Consider the following 16,856-nt stretch of genomic DNA (forward strand, 5'->3'; position numbering starts at 1 on the left):
TTAATAATGCAAAATGGCCTTTATTAAAGTACTTCACAATAAATAACTCTACTAGTGCCCGACAGATTGCGTGCTTAATCAAAACTGACTGATAGCTGATAGCTTCAATGAAACTAAACTCTCGCGCCTCTACTGTCGCCTTTTTATACTGTCTAATTTCCTCGTTGCATACTTCTAGACTTTTCCATTCCAGAACTCACTAGTCAGTTATCAGCTACAAAATCACCAGCCATAACTATGTTTATTGCTTTTCATATGCGCGTGAGTAATACTTGCACAAATTATTGCCTTCTCTTGTGAGCACCTCAGATAATATATATGCATGTGTTTGTGCGTTGCTTCTCCCTGCGTGTACTTACATATGTGTAGACATAATTATTGATTCTTTTATGTAGATACATAATGATTCATTTATGGATGGGCATGCAAGTCACTGCTTAGCACCTCTTAGAGATGACAGTACCCCTTAATGTTGCTAATATTCGTTACAATATGCAATAAATTCATATATTCACCAACTCAAATATCTATAGGATATGGGCATACCGAACAACCAATTGGTGGTTATGGTTTGATTATGGCTAAGACGTTATGGTATATGTAGCACCATTGACTAATTACATTCCCTATGTACCAATGGCCGGTGACCCAGATTCCGATAAATCCATATGGATCAATTTGTGGTTGCATTTGCATATTTAATTTTTATAGGGATCTGGATCACTGCCCATTGCAACACGGCAATTGATTTGCAAAAGGTTGGTTTGATCAGTAGTGGAATTCACTCACTTACAACGATGCGATTTATCGAGATTTTAATTAACGATTTTGGCGCTTGCCTTATCGATTGTACTATTCACTTAGTTTTAACGACTCGAAATAAATGACATTTAAATTTCACTTTAATAGTAGAAAGGTGGCAGCACAGCTTAACGAAACTAAAAAATGCGAAAAGCACAAAAGGAATGCCAAAAATAAATAAATTCCGTATACCAACTGCTGTTTAAAGTCATTATTGTGCAAGTTTTTACATATTTTAACAAAAGGTAAGTAAATGCGGTATTAGTTTATTTTTTTCTCTGTTGATATCACAGTTATTCTTGTACCCCTTAATTGACAGTCAAGTTGAGAAATAATATCATGAGCCAAGTCTGGGGTTAGTCGGGACAGCTTCCGAAACTCCGTTGCATTCAAGTGGAATGGGTTATCTACTTCTCAAACAAGGCTTCTGTCCACTGGCGATGGATGGGCTTAGTAATTCTTAATCTTGTCATAAAACGTACGCCAAATACTCAAATGCCATTTGATTTATAAATAAAGCGGCTTTTCGTGTTTTAAAGTATTTAATTAAAGTTCCGATTTTCTTTTTTAACTAAAATTGCCAGAAATATTAATTTCGTGAATTTTAAAGCAGTAAATTTACTTGCCGTTTATTTAACAACAACTGATCGTCGATAAACAAATATCGATATAAAATAGTTAACGAAATCGTTATTAATTATCGATTCGCAAATAAAGCGAGGGCAAATGTCGTAAAAAAAGTTAGTAAATTCGACTACAGCTGTTTGATTTATGGATATGGCAAGTTTTCCGGGGCCTTAAGACTTATAAAATTTTGGTAGTGTTAAATGTAGGGCTAACAGTCAAAAACTTTCTTTTAGTCAGAAAAATTCCTTCAACAAGTGCGTAACGCTTTGAAACCAACAAAAAGAATTATAGACATGCCAAATATCAAAAAATACGCAAAGCTACACGGCGACTCAATACTCATTAACAACGCGTTCGCCTAAATATATGCAACATTTTTTTATGTTTCTACAAATTTGTGCAACGAATTGCATATTTTCATCTCATTTTTCTTACCCTGCACCAATATAACCGGAAGTAACTACAGCTTCACCTGGGCCACGGAAAACACAAGTCAAGTTATAACGTTTGTCGCGACTGGTTTGCACATTGTCAGAAAATTGAACAACAACAATGTTGGTAAGCGTGTCGCCATACTGTGAATAGAATTAAATTAATGTACATACATACATATATTTTTTATAAGCAATAAATTATACAATTGAAGTAGTTTAGAAGTGAACTTACCCTTTGTGTACCACAATCGGGATAACCTTGGGGACCACTGATACGTAGGACATTTACGGTGCCGCCATTGCCACGGAAGAAGCATCTACAGGAGACAATTAAATATAAGTATACATACATACAAAGATAGACAATAGGGCCACTAAGCCTGAGGTTATTCATCATTTGGGAAACTCTGCAGAAATAAGTGTCATCGAGTTTCGCTCGTCTACCTAAAGACTTGTAAAGAGAGCTGACGACATTTTGGCTGAGTTCCTCCAGTGATCTATCACGCAAGACTTGGTGTCACTCTTAGGAAACCAACATACACTCATACCTATCGTAGTAACCGTAGGTGTAAATACGTCCTAGAAAACCTTCCGGCGTACGTATCGTGAATTCCATGCCTTCCTCGTTACAGGTTTGTGTTACTATAAAATGAATTCATTAAATTTAAATTATTTTTCCCTAACAAACTCCTTAACTCACCATCCATACATTCGCCATCAGTGCGTCCTAAGCTGCGTTCGTAATAATCATAATTGGCTGCATCAAAGTTACTCGGATCATGAACGTCCAGTTCACGTGAATCTCGATCGCTCAGCTCACAGTTGGGCAGATCGCGTTCATCATAATTGGTAGCTGCAGCATCTCTGCGTAGGTGGACATAGAAATTACATTCAAATATTCCCTATTGATACGAATGAAAAGGACTCACCTGTAATTGAAACTGCGACATATAAAGTCGCGCGACTCGATGCATTCGCGTTCGCATTGAATGAGTGAGGGTACAACCAGGGCGCGTCGTACATAGAGACGTCGCATTTTGTGACGTGCTGCAATTTGTTTGAAATTGTCAGTCTCCTCACATCGCGTCACCGGTGGCCGTGGTGCGCCACCACCGCCAACACCAGCACCAACTGGGCCTACGCCTCCATGACTAGCCGCGCCATAGGGGTGCAATGGAGGTGGTAGTGGGCGATTGTCATCAAGTGGCGTTAGAGAGCCGACACTATGATGGCCCCAATGACGATTAAATGGAGTTTCGTAGTGTGGATAACCACCACCTACCGGCGGCCGTCTACCAATTGGACCTTCATACTCACGATCATAGCCACCATAGCGATCACCATATCGATCGTCGTAGTCGTCATAGTACGTTGATGGTGGCGGTGGTCGTTCATAGCCTAAATACAAGGAAGAGTAAAATTTATTTTATGCGCGTCGCGATCGGTTAAATACACACAAAAGTTATGCTAGTTGAGATTAGTGTATGCATTAAATTTTTTTGGAGCCTACCTGGTCGAATGCCGCTTCCGCTACCGCGATTGCCATATTTATATATATCGATGGGGAAGCGATCTGTACCTACCGGAAAACGATTTGCTGATGACGGATATTTGCTGACCGTTGTTGGAGGCACTAAAGGTGCAGGCGGAAAACGCTTTGCTGAGTCGGGTTCTGGTCGACGTGCACTATGTACTATATCATCTATAGGATAACGTCCATCCGAGCCATAACGTGGCGGCACTCCACCGCGCCCATCCGTTATCAGGGGATAACGTGAATCGAATGAGGATGGACGAAAACGTTTGTCGAGAAAAAAACTATCAGGCGCATCGCGTCCAGTATAGCCACCTCCCGTTTCTTTCGATGGTGGATAACGCGAAGGATAACGACTGGCGTAGCGATCGGCAGGATAACGACCGCCTGTGCCATACGGACGATAAGAAAGTTCATCATCTGGTGGATAAGGTCTAGTGTGAGGTAAATCTGTTGTTATGGCATTGTCTGTGATGGGTGGTAAAGGGTAACGATCTATAGGACGATATGGATAGCGACCACGTGGTGGATAACCACCAATGGGATAACGCTCACGTTCACGCTCACCATATCGACCAGGTGGATAGCGTTCATCTAACCCAGGACCAGCAAAGCGATCACGTTCACGATCAGCATATGGGTAGCGTTCACGATCACCAATTGGAACACGTTCACGATCACCAATTGGATAACGTTCACGATCACCCAATGGATAACGTTCACGGTCACCGATTGGATAGCGATCACGATCACCTAATGGATAACGTTCACGATCACTACCTGGATAGCGTTCACGCTCGCGTTCGCCAATCGGATAACGATCACGTTCACCGCCTGGATAACGATCACGATCTCCTGGATAGCGGTCTCGTTCGCCAGGATATAAATCAAAACCGCCACCTGGATAGCGATCTCGATCAGCAGGATCACCACTCGGATAACGTCCAGGTGGTGGATAACCTTCGTCGTAGGGATCACGTCCGTTGACCGGTGGTGGATATCGTCCATCTGCTGGGTAACGCTCACCGCCTGGATAGCGATCTGTGAAATGAGTGTTAATAAAAAGTTTTTGTTAGTTTGTTAGAAGTTAGTTAGTTAGAGACGTAAGTTAGTAGTGCGCTTTAACCATTTTTTTTTTTTTAAAGAAATTATTGCAGTTAAAGTTGATCTTGCAAATACATTTATCAAAATAAAAGTTCATCTCATATTTACCGTAATCATTTGGAGCGATCGGATAGCGATCGTATGGACGCCCGTAATCATCAACACCGTTACCAGCACCATCTGTGCCTGCTGCGCCACCGCTGCTGGGATATCTGCCACCACCTGCACCTCCACCTCCTCCAGTGCCATATCGATCATTATCTTTATTAGGCGGACGCCAATTAGCGCCTCCATGCTCAGAAGGCCTACTGCCATGGCTGCCGCCACTACCAGACCCGCTATGACTTTCAGAATCTCCGCTTCCGACCACATTTACTGCATTGATTTCAAAGGAGAATAAATAATTTTGTTTTTATTCACAATTGGAAAGTGGGAAAGTTGCAATTTAATTTCATTATTAATCACTTACACATTAGATTCTCATAATAATCATAATCTGCATCATAAATAATGCGCATACCATCTTTTTGATTGTAGCGGCTTAGGCGACAAGTGCGAAAGCGATCACTATACACAGCCGATCTGTTGGGGAGGCAAAATAAATAAAATTGTTGAAACATTTGCAAAACACGAAGATAAAATGGGAATGTTGTAAGGAATTTTAAATAAGACAAGTTTATTTAATGGATTGTCACATTTGTTCGCTGAACCATTTACCGGTCACAATTTTATAAATGTACATCCATTTTAATGGCGGTCAACGCGGAACAACAGTTATAGTTAACAGTTACACATATGTATGACGACAATAATATGTTGCTGTTTTTTATTGACTTTCCACTTGTTGAGCTAATTAATTCGTCAGCACAAACGCCGGCGAGCAATTATAATTGATTTAGTGTTTGCTGGTTGTAGCGGGCAATGAACGGCTGACACGTCTGTTAGTCGTACCAAAGGAGCATCTTTCATACTTAGTTGATAAGAAAAAAAAGTAAGTAGATAAGTGAACTTTAAAGTTGCCAATGATATTGATTTCAGGCAAAATTTGGTTTGATAGAATATAAATTGGAGAACGGAGATCGATTTCCAAAGACAGCCTTAATTCAGAAAGAGCTCAGGCATATTATTCAATAGAGTTATTGGGAATTTATAATGGATACATACATATATACGCCATACATCTATGGACCGAACTTCAAGAGATCGATACCACAACTTACTTACTTACTTAATTGGCGCTAAACCGTTTAAACGGTTATGGCCGTCCAACAAGGCGCGCCAGTCGCTTCTTTTCTCAGCCAATCGGCGCCAATTGGTCACACCAATTGCCGTAGCGTCACCTTTCATTCGCATAGCATGATCTTGCCAGCATACCAGCAGCGTTTTAATTTGCTGGACTATGTTAAAGTCTGCGTAGAGCTCGTACAGCTCATCGTTAAATCTTCTTCGGTACTCGCCATCGCCAACGCGTAAAGGTCCATTAATCTTTCGAGGAACTTTTCTCCCGAACACTTCCAGAACCATTTCATCTGATGTTGTCAGGGTTCGTGCTTCTGTACCATATAGCAGGACGGGAACGATAAGTGACTTGTTTAGTATGTTTTTCGTTTGCCGAGAGAGGACTTTACTTTTCAATTGCCTACCTAGTCCAAAGCAGCATTTATTGGCAAGAATGATTTTTCGCTGGATTTCAGAGCTGATGCTGTTGTTAATGCTGGTGCTGGTTCCCAAATAAACGAAGTCTTTTACTATTTCGAAATTATGGCTGCCAACAGTAGCGTGGTGGCCAAGGCGCATATGCGCTCACTCTTTGCTCGATGACAGCAGGTACTTCGTTTTGTCCTCATTCACCTCAAACCCATCTTTACCGCTTCTTTTTCCAGTTTGGAGTAAGCAGAACTAACGGCGCGGGTGTTTAGGCCGATGATATCAATGTCATCAGCATATGCTAATAATTGCATGCTTTTATAGAATATTGTTCCAGAGAGGTTAAGTTCTGCAGCTAGTATAATTTTCTCCAGCATCAAATTAAAGAAATTCCACGATAGGGCGTCACCTTGTCTGAAACCTCGTTTAGTTTCGAACGGCTCGGAGAGGTCCTTCCCATTTCTGACTGATCTGATGGCGTTGCTCAACGTCATTTTGCACAGCCGTATAAGTTTTGCGGGGAAACCAAATTCAGACATAGCGGCATATAGGCAGCTCCTTTTCGTGCTGTCGAAGGCGGCTTTAAACTCGACGAAGAGGTGATGTGTGTCGATGCTTTTTTCGCGGGTTTTTTTTCAAGAGTTGGCGCATTGCTCAACTTACTACTTCTAAGCAAGTGAATGAATGCATTGAAGTCCTAAATGATCTGGGAGCCAAAAAACAAGATTTTGATATGTTGAACAGACAGACTACCTAATCAAGCTGTGTGCTTTAGCAGCATTCTACGGCCAAGAGCCTTGCTGTAGAAACAGAAATACGCATATTAGGGAAATTTTAAGTAAATGGAACAAATCAGTTCAGACAAATCTGGAATTAATGCCCATGGAAAATACAGGCCAAATTGTTTATAGTCCCAGTAACAAGAATATCAGCCTAACTCATTTATCTAAGCTGAAAAGGCCCACGAACATTGGTTACTATACGGGATACTGTGGTCTAGATATGTAAGTAAGTTTCATTTGTTCCATACACAAATCTGTCGCTTTTGCGGGCTGGAGGATGAATGGCCAGCTCAGATTCTCTGCGAATGCATCGCTCTGGTAAGGCAGAAGCACTGATTTTGGTGCAGTGACGCCTAATCTCCTCATGATATGGTGAAAAAGACTAAAGAGGTAGTGAGATACATTAAAAGTCTCAACATTTAGTTAAAGGCTGAAAAGTTAGGCACAATCTAAATAAAGGAGCAGAGCCCTAAAAATAATAGTAATTCCTAATTTACAGTTCTGTTAGTCGCTCAGTTCTCCAAGCTGAAGTCTAAGCCAAAGAGAGATCAAGTTGCTTCTGCAGGCAGTCAAACAGCATTAATAGCGCTAAACCCCCCGATTTCATTCACCTACGTGATCAGTAAGAGAGAAGTAAAATCAGCAGCAAATTCTGTAGCTATCACCCTTACCTGGATTTCTTGTCACAGGAACATTAAAGGCAACTAAAAAGTGATCCAACTAGCAAAGGCAGGAGCATCAGAAGATATTGCTAGCAGATTTGTATGATTACCAAACACATATGACTCGTCTCGAATAAAGAAATAACTGAAAGCCTGCTTGGTGGGTCTAGAAAATAAACCTTCGGAATTACTGCCACAGTATCAAGGAACTGACAATTGGACCTACACATGAAAAGAATGCGGTCCCTTTCATGTAGGGATTCAGAAGTTACGCCCTTGAAAGTTGCAAAAGAAGAGAGGCCATTCTTTTTTTTTGCGAGTATAGCTCATATAACGCATAAGACCTTAGGAAGGTTTCCGTCACCTGACGGAAAGGGCATGTCAAAATGCTAAATGATATAAGCAGGTTTTTAGGCTAAACCAGTTGGGTTTCGCAAAATCACAACCAGTGAACACAAACGGTTTAATTGATTTACTTGGGACCGATCCTCTTGACTGGGGGACAAGGCAATCAACCAACACATCCGATATATTTCTGTATAGAGGCTCGATGATACCTTAACAACCTTCCAATGCTACAATGCTTTGTTTCCAGAGCATAGAAACATCGAAAGGAATAAATTTGAGACAAGAGGCTCCCTGTGGCGTCTACAGCGATTTTCGAAGCATATTGGGAAAATTCCTTTTAAATTCTGCCTTATAGCTCACTTGATTCAATTCACGGATTCACTTATTAAGTTTCAAGAAGAGGGGCAAAAGGTTACGCTATCAACAAGCGATTCCTCTAAATAGTGGAATGCTCTTTCCCTGTACTTGACTCACCAATGAGTCGGGTTTCCGTATTGAAGCCTATGCGGACGATGAAGCTTCTCTTATTATAAGCCAGTTGAGTAGTGGCTCTCAGCTCATATCTTTTGGAGAACAGAGAAGCAAAGCTACTCGACCTGAAGGTTCAACGGGTTAAATCTGTCGTTCATACAGAGTTCGCGCTTGTAGGAGAAAGTGCTAGTACGATTTCATAAGTCTATGGCGTTCATATCCGAAAAATGAATGCGAATATCAGTGACACTATTCTAAGCTCTCGGGGTGTATTTTTAGAAACATAACATCAGCGTTGTGTGCTGTCTTTACAGTGCCTGCTAAGTCTCTGACTCCTGCAATGCTGAGTGGGGTGGGGGAACTTTGCGCCACCAATGCCCTAAGGGGTGAACATCGTGCGGACCTCCCCTTTAAATAGTATGGTCATTTAAGCTGAGATATCAGCAGTTCTTAATATCATTGTAATTTTATGGAGAGATAGTATTCAGCGGGGATAGCGAAGTAGTACTAAAGGGGTTGGTTGAACCTTAAATTTTTCAAAATCGTTCGAAAATGTGAGTTAAGGCTTAATCATATTATTTACTATACAATATGTAATGGGTCACAAGGGAAATCTCGGAGAAGATTCTTCTGATCAGTAAGCCAGGCTAGCCTCTGATCTGAAATTTTCTCAGCTCGCAATGAGTTTTAGCATTCCTCTCTTCGGTTATCGAGGCTAGAGGCAGATGATAACAAAAATCAATCTTCAGTAAATTTGACTGGCTGTCTGGTGGCCTTGCACGATGAGATCGCGAACAAATTGTGTAACATGCTATAAATACCCTACTGTGATCAGGTTTCATTACAAGTTAACCTGTCTTAATTGCTTTGATGACGCCATGTGAAAAATGCGCTTCAGGATAAGCTCATGCGTCCACAAGACTGCTTTTAGGGATTCTTCTGCCTAACATAGGACCACTTATTCTATAGCAGCGCGGTTTGGTAGCCGAAACTCGTAAGAAACAGTATACATAGTCTGTAGAATTATTGCATACATCAAGGGCAGATTCGTCAACACTCCTAACGGCTCTGGAAGTTAGCGAAGCATTTTGGGAATCATTCCCGAAAAGTTTCGTTAACCAGTCTATGCTATACCGACCGTCTCGTTATTTCTGTCGAAGCCATAGGTATGAAATGGAGATAGAAAGTTTTGAGCACATTCTTTGCAGATGCCCTGCTCTTGCCAAGTTGAGGTGCAAAACTGTTTTGAGATTATTAAGGACCATCTTTTGTTTTTTCAACACAGCTTTTATTGTTGTTGTTGTTTTAACGCTAAATATACACACGAAAGTTATGCCAAGATTTGTACACAGGGTATTATAACTTTTATTGTATAACGGTTGGTTGTACAGGTATAAAGGAATCGCGATAGATATAGACTTCCATATATCAAAATCATCAGTATCGAAAAAAAAATTTGGTTGAGCCATGTCCGTCCGAATTTGAAACAGCTTATCTGGACCCAAAATAGGTTGGTATTGAAAGTGAGCGAAATCGAATGATAATCACGCCCACTTTTTATATATATAACATTTTGAAAAACACAAAAAACCTGATTATTTAGAAAATAATTCACCTAGAATGTTGAAATTTGACGCGTGGGCTGATATTGAGACTTTTGATAAAAATTTGAAAAAAGCTTTTAAAATGGGCGTGGCACTGCCCACTTGTGATAAAATAAATTTACAAATATTATTAATCATAAATCAACAATGGTTAAATATATGGTAACAAAATTCGGCAGAGTGGTTGCCCTTACTATAAGGAATGCTTTGAAGAAAAACTGGCGAAATCGGTTAAGGACCACGCCCGCTTTTATGCTATATCTTTGCAAAAACGAGCTTTACTTATATCAATGGTATTTCATTTCCCAAGTGGATTTACAACAATAAATAGTACATACTTCAAATTTAAAAAAATGGGCGTGGCACCGTCCATTTTATGACTAAACAGTTTTCTATGTTTCAGGAGCCATTACTCGAAGAAAAACTAACGGATCGTAATAAAATTGGGTGGACATATTTTCCTTACAGCAGGAAATATTTCTAGTATTTCTAGTAAAAATGGATAAGATTGGTTAAGGATCACGCCCACTTTTATATAAAAGATTTTGTAAAAGTGAGTAGATGCAGGTAATAAGCTATTTCTAGTAAAAGTTGAAGAATTTCGTGAATAACCCTGCCCTGTTTTTTGCAATAACGATTTTTAGTACAATGACACTTGTGTGTTTATGTTTATTGTTCTGTTATATCTTTATTTTAAAATTAACAGTAGGGAAATCCCCATATCTGAAGGAAAACTGCATTATTTCCCACTCAAGGTCATTGGTGTTACCCTCTGTATCGTTTTTGCTTCTTTTAAATGAAAATAAGTTCAGAATAGAACCATATGTATATGTATTTTTGCGCAGCCTTGTAACACTATTAATCACACAAAACAAACAACAACAGCATTTCAAGTGTACAGCTGGGTATGTAATGTTCGGTTTCACCCAAACTTAGACTTCCTTACTTGTTATACATATACCCACCTCACCTACTATAGGACTTCTCCTGTACAATCTTATTTTCACAAAACATCATTCAAATCTACTTACCGACATTGAAAGCTCGTTTGACGTAGGCACTCATCCAGGCATTCGCTTAATGAACGACCAGTAATCTCAGAATGGAATTCACCACCTAAACGCGAATTGCGATAGCGCTGAAAAGCCGTATCAGGACGACGACCCGATGAGAATAAATGCGATGTGACAGAATTATCGGGATAATCGGTAGTGCGTTCTGCAATGAAAGAAAAGAAAAAAGACAAGATAACAGAATCATAAAAGATCTATAATGACTGCTATTATGAAAAAAATATGATATCCAACAATAATAAAAAATAATAGTAAAGGCCAATTAAGCTTAAGTTAAAAGCAGCCTGTTTTTACAATGGGTGAGCGTAGTGTAGTGGAGCAAGGTAACAGGCGAGTTTACTAGTTACCTGTTACTTTTGTCCACTTTTACCACTTTTGTCTGCAAATACCAGGGATTGCGAATCATCATATATATGTTTTCTAATTGTTGTTGTAATGTACGGCTCCCTTTTTCGCTCTTATTTGGAATCCAAATCTATAAATAAAGGTTTGGTTGCAAAAATGGAGATCCGGGCTATTAGCGAGCTTTGGGCAATTTTGGTCGCAGAGCTTTTGTTTAGCTATATTTTATTAAAATAATTTGTTAAAAATAAACGATTGTGAGCACACAAAAAATCTATTTGTACTATGACACTATTGTGAATATTTGCACTGCATTACTGGAAGTTGCTATCATACGCTAGATGGCAGCGCAAGCTGTACTGTAAGTTTTAATTGATTGATGGAACAGCTGATTTTTGTTGGTATTTAATAAGATACTTTTATATTGGTTGCGCAAGATGCGCACGCGTCCGGCTCGTAACTGTTATTGCTAAAAATCTGAACCGAAAAACAACGCACTGAAATAAAAAACCAAAAAAAAGTATTTTCCTAGCAAAATAAAAAACTTAAAAAAAATATCTTGATGTTTTTGCAACCTGAATAGTAAGAGATATTAAAAAAAATACTTAATAAAAATATTTCCCAACAACAAAAAAAAAAAACTCAAAAAACAATTACTATTTCCGAGTGAGACAAAAACTCTAAAAGTGGGCTATAATTTTCGACCGAAATAAAATTTAAAAAATAGAAGCACACATACGGGATCAGTCAATTCAAAACAATTTCAGGATCACTTCGGGATTATTTTAGGTAGCATTTCGAGAAAACTTCAAAACCATTTCGAGACTCTATCGGTACAATTTTTGGGTAGCTGAAGCATCCTTTCGGGTACAATCCGGCACTATTTTTGGAATTATTCCGAAACTATTTCAGGACCCATTCGGAACCATTTTGGGGCACTTACATGATCATAAAAAAATTATCATCAAATTGTTCACAACTGGTTCAGAAATGATTCTGAAGTGATCCTGTAGCTGTCCCGAAATAGTCTTGAAATTATCCTGAAGTTGTTCCGAAATGATACCTAAAATAGTCCCGAAGTGAATGTGAAATTTTACCGAATTGAATAATCCCGTATGTCTGCTTCTTATGCAAACAAAACAATAAGTCCACGTTTTATTGTATAAATCGACGAGTCCATGTTTTACGAGAAAAAATGGCAAATCCAGCTTACTCTGCTGTTTTATAGTCTCGGTTTGATTCCTTCTTGAAATAAATACATTTTTTTGCCAGCCTTTCATATATGATGAAAATGGATGCAAGAAATGAGACTGTACTCCTTACCGGTTTAACATTGAGAAGTAGACAGCGGGATTCGTAAGACTTGTATCGGTTCAGTGAAGTTCAAAGACCGCAATGCAAATTTTATTCAAACTATCGAGTAGTGTAAAAGGAATAGTAAGGCCTACAGATGGAGACGCATAGTCGAGCGTGGATCTTAGTAGAGATACATAAAGTTTATTGATCGAAAAAGGAAATGCTATTTCCCTGGATGAAGCCTTTTATAGCATTGAGATAATGTAGTTGATATTGGTCGAAAATTATCTTTTGTATCAAAATGAACGCCCAAATCTTTATATTTAGAAGTGAATGTATGAATTACCCCAGAAATGTATTAGCGCTGTAGAAAACGGGCTAAGCCTTCTGTAGTATGAGGAATAGGAACACTTTTCGACATATAAAGCCACATGGTTTCGGATGCACCATAAATAAAGTCTATCAAGGTCATCTTGAAGAGAAAGCTAGTCATCCCAGTCTCGAATGACAGAATATATCATAAGGTCATGAGCACAAAGCTTTGAAAGCAGGACACGATGTAACTCATAAATAAGATGCTGCCTTGAGAGACACCAGAAGTTGCCATAAAAATGGTGGATAATTATGGTCAATAGTGATATTATGAACCCTGTTAGCCACTCAAGAAAAGTAGAATGAAAACCAAAGTTCTCCACTTTTGAAACAAGATCTTGTGTAAGACTATGTAGAACGACTTTGAAAAGTCTGCGAAGATCGCAATAACTTGAAAGCTTTATTGGAATGCTGCAAAACAGTCTTCGGCAAATACGGCTAGATTAGACACTATTGGTGCATATTATACAACTTACTGCGAAAAGCAGTTTTTAACAATTGGCTCGAAAATTTAAAAAACTGTAGATAATTTTAGCTCTAGAGGTTATTTTCCAGTCATCGATAAACCCGCCTGAGGGCAGTGACGTACTGAAAATTTTTTGTTAACGGTACCTTGAGAGAGGGACACTTTTTAATTGATGATTGCTGCGAGGCCATCTCTATGCAATGGCTGGCGGATTTTATAACGGGCATGTCTTTCAGGAACTCTTCTTCTATCAAAATAAGGAAACCGAATCCAAGAGAGGATTCCAAGACAACGTCATTCCCACAAACATATATTGAAAATCAAGAACGAAACACGAACAAAAAAATTCTACAAAAAGGCTTTTGACAGAGTATAAGCATGATTATCTTAATAAAAAACAGATGATGGAGTTTTGTTTCCTCGATTTAAGGTAACTCCAGAGGACTTGTGGATTGCATTTAACTAGTATTGACTTGAAATTTTTTAAGATATTTCTTCTAGGCCAATTCATCAATGTGGGAAAAATAAAAAACTTAAAAAATAAAATAAAAAAATCTTAGGCACTTCCTTTATATAAATGAACAAAAATCAGCGAAAAATGTCACCTTATATAAAGACATATACTTGCTAAACTTTGATTTTTAAATTTTGACAGAAGTTGCAAAAGTATTTATGAGAAGCGAAAATATAAAAGTGGAGCGCACTTTACTTGGATTGGAAAGTTACTTCTCATAAATATTTTTGCAATTTCTATGTCAAAATTTAAAAATCAAAGTTTAGCAAGAATATGTCTTTATATAAGGAGACAATTTTCTCTGATTTTGTTCATTTATATAAAGGAAGTGCTTAAAATTTTTTTATTTTATTTTTATTTTCTCCTTTTCTTACATTTTCCCGGTGTCTTAACCTATCTGTAAAGTTTTACGCTTGTAGCTCAATGAGAACTTACATAAAAATCAATCCCAAAATTCCCTCCGTTCCATTTGATTTTTCTAAATATCTCAGTCCGTGCGCCCCTAGCGAACTTTTTGTATTGTGTCATCGGCTTGCTGTTGATGTTGTAGAATTGCTTCGCCCCATTGAATAGGTGTGACCGACCACAAATTGCCATCAAAATCCTCTAACGGGAGTCCAAGGAAACTTGCTATTTCAACAGGGGTGGACCATAATGAGAAGGGTGTTAGAGGCGTTGGTTCCACAATACAGTTGAAGAGATGGATGGTGTCATGTGGGGCCATGTTACAAGCAGGATATGTGTTTTGCATGTCGGGGTTGATTCTGGATAGGTAAGAGTTTAACCTGTTACAGTGTCCAGATCGAAGTTGAGCTAGAGTGACTCGCGTTTCCCTAGGGAGTGTGCGTTCCTGTTCTGCAAGCTTAGGGTATTGTTCTTTGAGTACAGGATTTGCCGGGCAATTCCTGGAATAGATAGTGCAACCCAATTTAATTTGTCATCGGCTGTCATCGACCTCTGAACTAAGCTCTAAATTTTTAGCCTCTAGCTCATCGAGAAGTTACTTAAAACCCGGTTTCAAATTTCCAAATTATTACCTCTGAGGTTTAATGCTTGTAGCTCAATGAGAAGTTATTTTAAAATCGATCAATTTTCCAAATTCTTATCTAAATATTTCGATCCGTGCGTCACCTAGCGGAATTTTTTTCTCTTTTTCTTAAATTTTCTCGGCGTCTTATCCTCACTGTGAAGTTTTACAATTGTAGCTCAATGAGAACTTACATAAAAATCAATCCTCAAATTCCCTCCGTTTCGTACGATTTTTCTAAATATCTCATCCCTTGCGCCCCCTAGCGAATCTTTTTGTATCGTGTCATCGGCTTTTATCGACCTCTGAATTAAGTTTGAAATTTCAAGTCTCTAGCTCATCGAGAAGTTACTTAAAAGCTGGTTTAAAACTTTTCAAATTCCCATCTAATTATTTCGATCCGTGCGCCACCAAACGGATTTTTCTCCTTTTGTTGCATTGTATGAAAAGCGGACAAACATTCAACCGACCTAATATAAAGGAAGTAAATGACTTCTTTTGAGAGCGATATAAAAAAATCTTAGAATTGTATATATTTATGAATGGAGTGGAAAAAATACGAAAGACTCGAAAAATAAAACTTATAACTGTTACGATCCCTGAAAAATACCACAACAACACTACGCTCACTGCATTTATTTTCTTCACATTTCCCTCTTCGCCCCTCACTTACGATTATCCAAACAAACTAAATCATAGAAATGATGCGTTGGACTCGAACTAATGCTAATATCGTCTTTCTGCGAAATGGAATCCTCTTCAGATAAAATGCATTGCTTTGTTTGATCATCGAACTCAACAGAACGACAAAAATATCTGAAATTGTACAACAACAAAAAACACAATAACGATTATGTACATAAACAATAATTGGTAATTTTTTAATTATCTATATTTGCACAACTAAGTAAATTAAATAATAATAAATGCGTACATGTATGTGTCTGTTCATCTACATTCATACACATAAAACCGTTACTTACTTTTCAGCTCGCAAACACATCGTCTGACATTCTTCCAGTGTCATATTATTGAAAATATCCACTTCGAAGGGACCGCCCAATCGTTTGTTTTCCTCCTTAACAAAGACGGCTAGACCATCACAGCGCCGTTCAGCTATGGGGTGGTAGTAATTGCAATATAATTACAAGTCCAGATGTATATTTTTACATATATGTATTTATGTGTGTATGTAATTATTTTATAGGTGTCATTTGTTTTGATTTGGAATTGATACCAAGAAAGCACGTAACTATAACTGTCATGAAGGGAAATTAGTAACTAGTGAAACAAATTCCTGGTACGGAACTAGTGGTAAATAAGTACTGGTTCGTAAGTAGTTAGATTTTGTTCAGTTATAAAATCGACAGTTTAGATTTTTATATATCATATTTAACATTTGTTTGAGAAATAGGCCACCAAGAAAACAACTGCTACCAGCTTTAAGGAAAAAGGGGATAATATCGTATTAGAAGGAACTTGTAGAATATCAGTGTAGTTCGGAGCCAACGAAATAGTACCAAGAAAGTAACTAATAAAGTACTAGTTCTAAAGTCGAAATTTTTATCTAGCTCGGATCTAGTGAAAGGGTAATGCAGCTCGGAAATTTCCACCGCCTAGGACATCGCCATGTTGAATTGGCCAGTTGAAAGCATGTAAAATGGATAGAGGGCGAACTAGTATTAATTCAGAATGCACTGGAAGCGCACTAGTTTTGAACTAGAGATTTTCCCTACAGAGTGAATACATATA

At 38.4% G+C, this 16,856-nt stretch overlaps 1 protein-coding gene across 7 annotated transcripts in view; it reads right to left on the reverse strand.

Annotated features, from left to right (window-relative positions):
* nompA (no mechanoreceptor potential A) overlaps positions 1-16,856 on the reverse strand; it is a 71,726-nt gene that overhangs the window by 22,266 nt on the left and 32,604 nt on the right. For 6 of the 7 annotated variants that reach the window (XM_067777926.1, XM_067777925.1, XM_067777924.1 and 3 more), the window contains exons 7-17: positions 16,088-16,220; positions 15,778-15,920; positions 11,046-11,232; positions 4,970-5,082; positions 4,609-4,875; positions 3,373-4,437; positions 2,792-3,260; positions 2,563-2,726; positions 2,411-2,504; positions 2,095-2,179; positions 1,864-2,003 (exon numbers count right to left, since the gene is read on the reverse strand). In XM_067777926.1, coding sequence (XP_067634027.1) covers positions 1,864-2,003; positions 2,095-2,179; positions 2,411-2,504; positions 2,563-2,726; positions 2,792-3,260; positions 3,373-4,437; positions 4,609-4,875; positions 4,970-5,082; positions 11,046-11,232; positions 15,778-15,920; positions 16,088-16,220 — 2,860 coding nt within the window. The remainder of the gene's footprint in view (positions 1-1,863; positions 2,004-2,094; positions 2,180-2,410; positions 2,505-2,562; positions 2,727-2,791; positions 3,261-3,372; positions 4,438-4,608; positions 4,876-4,969; positions 5,083-11,045; positions 11,233-15,777; positions 15,921-16,087; positions 16,221-16,856) is intronic. The other variant, XM_067777929.1, reaches the window with a different exon arrangement.

This window comes from Eurosta solidaginis, chromosome 3 (genome assembly GCF_040869045.1).
Source record: "Eurosta solidaginis isolate ZX-2024a chromosome 3, ASM4086904v1, whole genome shotgun sequence".
NCBI lineage: Eukaryota > Metazoa > Arthropoda > Insecta > Diptera > Tephritidae > Eurosta > Eurosta solidaginis.